General features: G+C 37.7%; 1 protein-coding gene across 2 annotated transcripts; it reads left to right on the top strand.

The window, feature by feature from the left end:
* The first annotated feature begins 202 nt into the window (after window positions 1-202).
* On the top strand, window positions 203-3,415 carry LOC145484016 (uncharacterized). Of its 2 annotated transcripts, XM_081462623.1 has the most exons (3): window positions 203-786; window positions 1,275-1,371; window positions 2,779-3,415. In XM_081462623.1, exons 2-3 carry the CDS (start codon window positions 1,285-1,287, stop codon window positions 3,124-3,126), a joined length of 435 nt encoding a protein of 144 aa, XP_081318749.1. In that variant the 5' UTR covers window positions 203-786; window positions 1,275-1,284; the 3' UTR covers window positions 3,127-3,415. The 2 variants fall into 2 exon arrangements, with proteins under 2 accessions (XP_081318749.1, XP_081318740.1); XM_081462614.1 differs by having other exon boundaries at window positions 203-1,371.
* The last annotated feature ends 230 nt before the right edge of the window (window positions 3,416-3,645 follow it).

Below are 3,645 nucleotides of genomic sequence, written 5' to 3'. Positions count from 1 at the left end.
TTAAATTTTTCATTATTTATTTGTCTCTTTTCTTTAACTATTTATCTAACGTTTCCAAATATTTATCTCTGGAATTGTCAGCCGTCCATTCTTTAGTAACACAATTATTTTAAAGAAAGAACACCAATTAACTTGATTCGTTTGGGTCCACTCTTTTTTATAAGAATATTGTGTTTTTCCGGTCAAGGCTAAATATTCGACTCATTTTTCTGCCAATGTAAGGCTCAAAATATTCTTGCCAATATTCTTGTGTTTACGAACTAATTATATTGTCGCTCAAAATGCCATAGAAGCGCCCGCACCATTACTGCTAATTTTAAAACTAAGAAAGGTTTGCCAATGTTTTATGTTTTTAATTCAGTTTCCTTCACGCAACCGTAATATCGTTTGGCTTTCAGTTTTACCTCTACGAAAGCTAACATAAAGTGTACATCCAAGTGCAAAACTCTCCGTTATGTACGGACTTACAGCTGCTTATAAACATTCCTTATAATTTTCTTAGAAGACATTTCCGTGCAAACATATTCATTTTTGCTTGGCTACTAGTTTGTCACCCTCTAATAACTGTTTAGTCATTATTTGTCTGTTTGTTGTAATAATTTATTTGAGTGGCGTTTACAAATAATACGTCACTTAGAAGCTCTCAACTGCCCAATCGTTTGTAGTAAGAACCATTTAAAAGAGAGAACCCCAAACATCTGGTCCAGTTCTTAAAAGAAACCGCTTGCAACAAGAGCCTAAATTGTCGCAGAAGAGTTACAACAAAGACCAGAAACGTTCGCTGAAGTAAGCCTAGTATTGTAGTAGATAATTGGCGTATCAGACGGATTATGTTAGATAGATGTGGTGTAGTCGCTGCGGATACTCGTGATCATGAAATAAGTATCACGGGTTTCTTTTCCATCATTTACCTCACCGGTACTTATTCAGATATTTCCTGTCCCAATATTAAGATCTGCACATTTTGGAGAAAGATATTAAAACCAAAAAGTAGGTAGGTAGGTAAAGTTTGCGTTCGAACCTGGTGTCCCATCATGCAGGCTGGCTTTTGTAGCATTAAGCTAGTAGGAATCTTTCCACACGCCCCTCGATGGGATGCTGCTGTGCATATTTATACTCCCCCCCGCCCCCATGTTTTGTTGACAGACGATCAGAACGAAAAAGGAAAACCATTCCAACCTCAGTAGGCCAGGCATGCTATATGCCCAGCATAAAGTTGCTACATTCCAGTGCTACTAGTTGTGGTTGTTTATGTTCAGTATTCTCTCTCGTAGTTGCGGAGATATGAAGTTCACTTTCGCTACTATATTTCTGTCCGCCCTCATCTTCAATCCAGGAATGAACACTGAGGGAAGGGTGACCCAAAAAGAGGTGAATAATGACCCATTTTCTTTTATATAATTTCATCTGAAGATGACTTTCTTCGATTGAGGTTAATAAAACAATTGTTGATTGAACGAAATGTTCCAAATTGACTGCCATAACAGTACACCCCGTCTAGGGTAATGTTGCCCCTCCACCAAGGGGGTCCAAGAATTTAGGCATTCCTTATACAAACAGGGAAAGGTAATGTTAAGCTTAGAAACATCAAAGTTGCATTCCAAGAGAAAACGCCCTCTGACATTCTTCAGACAGAACTGAGTCTTGAATAGTCCTCCAAGAACAGTCGTCATCAGCATATCTCTTTAAAAACAAAATTAAGTCCACTTGAATCTTTTTTGTTTATCCCCTCCTTCTCAATATCGTTTATTATTGCCGAAAGTGTTACTTTATTTTCTCCTTTCCATATACAGTTGAACATAATTTTGCCGATTTCTCCAGTCACAGCATGTTTCGAATAAGAATAATTAGTAGAGTCAAGGAAAGATAATCTCTTAAGTTTATAAATACTATCAGTAATGGAGCTTTTTAATTGTACATTGTTGTTTTAGTTATGATGGTTGCCTAAGTTCATATAATGATGTATTTAGGTTTCGTAACATACTTTTATTCATATATAATATTGTCACAAGCATCTAATGTGCGTAGGTTTCATCCTCATTATATAATCAGTCACAAATGAAGATAACATAATTTTTGTTTCCCTACATCTATATTTCGGTCGTATAGACCGGCCCTCTTCAGGGTTAATCGTTCACCTTGAGTAACACTGGTCTATCCGGCCGAAATAGTGGTATAAGAAAAAAAGATGTGTTATCTTCATTTGTGGCTGATTTTATACATATATAAATATATTATATTTTTCATTTCGTTATTTTCGTTTTTATCCGCGCTTAATTAAGTATTTTGAACGAGCGTTTAGCTCACTAGACGATACGTAGGTAAATAAATGATTTATTGATTAATTAATTGATTTTGGAATAATGAGAGACTTGATGATCTGACTCACATCGTCGGTAGAGTGAAACTCTTTTTCACAGAAGACATTCAGAAAACGCGCAGGCATTTTCGATGTGATTTTCATGATCAGCTCGTATTTCATACACCGTTTCTGATCCGCTACTAAGTTCCTGCATTTCATTTAAGTTAAAGATGAGGGATACAAAGAGTGTACACATAAACCTAGCAAACGAACACGTAAATATCATAAAATAGTATATTCAACTGAAGTTTCTGGAGTGAGAATCATTGAGGCAGGTATCACTTGTAGTCCGTGAATTGAGCATAAAAAGGAACACACAAAATGTTATCTTTCTGAGTTGAAAAGTGGTTCTTGGATTGAGCTTAAATTGTAACCTTTTCCTCAAGTTTGTATTTAATGTTCTGATTTGTTTGTAGGATGCCAACCTCGGAGCTCAGATGTCAATAGCTGACCAGCCCAATCAAGACGTTCATCTGTCTCAAGAAGATCCCGCAGCGGATTCGACAGATGTGGAGGCACTTCGCTCGGCTATGCCCGTTGCCTGCAGGGCAAGTTATGGCGTAGAAATTAGCCTGATAACTGTGGAGGAGAAGAAAAAAGGTCAAAAGAAGAGCTGCGAAGACATTTGTCACGACAAACAATTGACTTGTTTGGGAGAGTTGGATACGCCTAGAAAGAAGGGTAAGCCTGGCTGGAGTTCCGAATGCAACGAGAGCGGCGGTGCCACAAGGAATGTTATGAAGTTTTGCTGCTGTCAATCGTAAATTGTGAGTTCGGTCTTGCCAACGAAAGAGGTTCCTGAAACTCTCTACCAAGAGCAAGTAAAGATGTAATAACCAGAACCTAGTTTCTTTGTAATTGTTCGAGAAAAGTAAAATACTAAAGTCTCTCGGAGTATTGGGGTTTTAGAAATGGAAACTTTACTCGTCCCTGTCCAACGCTACTTTGTCGCAGGTTATCTGAGAGTTTGGTTGAGAGTGAATTGTTTTTTGACCCAAGAGCACTCTCTGTCACGATCAATACCCAACGCCCTTAAATGTCCCATTTTGGCGATCACGCTTACAATAGCAGATTGCACGTTGTCGTCATTTCACTACAAGTACCAGAATTCCTATCGTTTATTCTTTACCATTTAAATTTTGAGTTTCCAGTCAGGTTTAAATAACAATTGCCCTAGTTAGCATGAGAAACAGTAAAAGTGAGATACAGACCAAGGCCAGTAGACAAACACAAACATGACCATCGATTGGGCATTTTTTGGAGCTTAAGTACTCTCGATAAAC

Source organism: Orbicella franksi, chromosome 1 (assembly GCF_964199315.1).
Source record: "Orbicella franksi chromosome 1, jaOrbFran1.1, whole genome shotgun sequence".
In the NCBI taxonomy this organism is placed as follows: domain Eukaryota; kingdom Metazoa; phylum Cnidaria; class Anthozoa; order Scleractinia; family Merulinidae; genus Orbicella; species Orbicella franksi.
The sequence above is the reverse complement of the archived record's forward strand: the minus strand, read 5'-3'. Positions and strand labels throughout refer to the sequence as shown.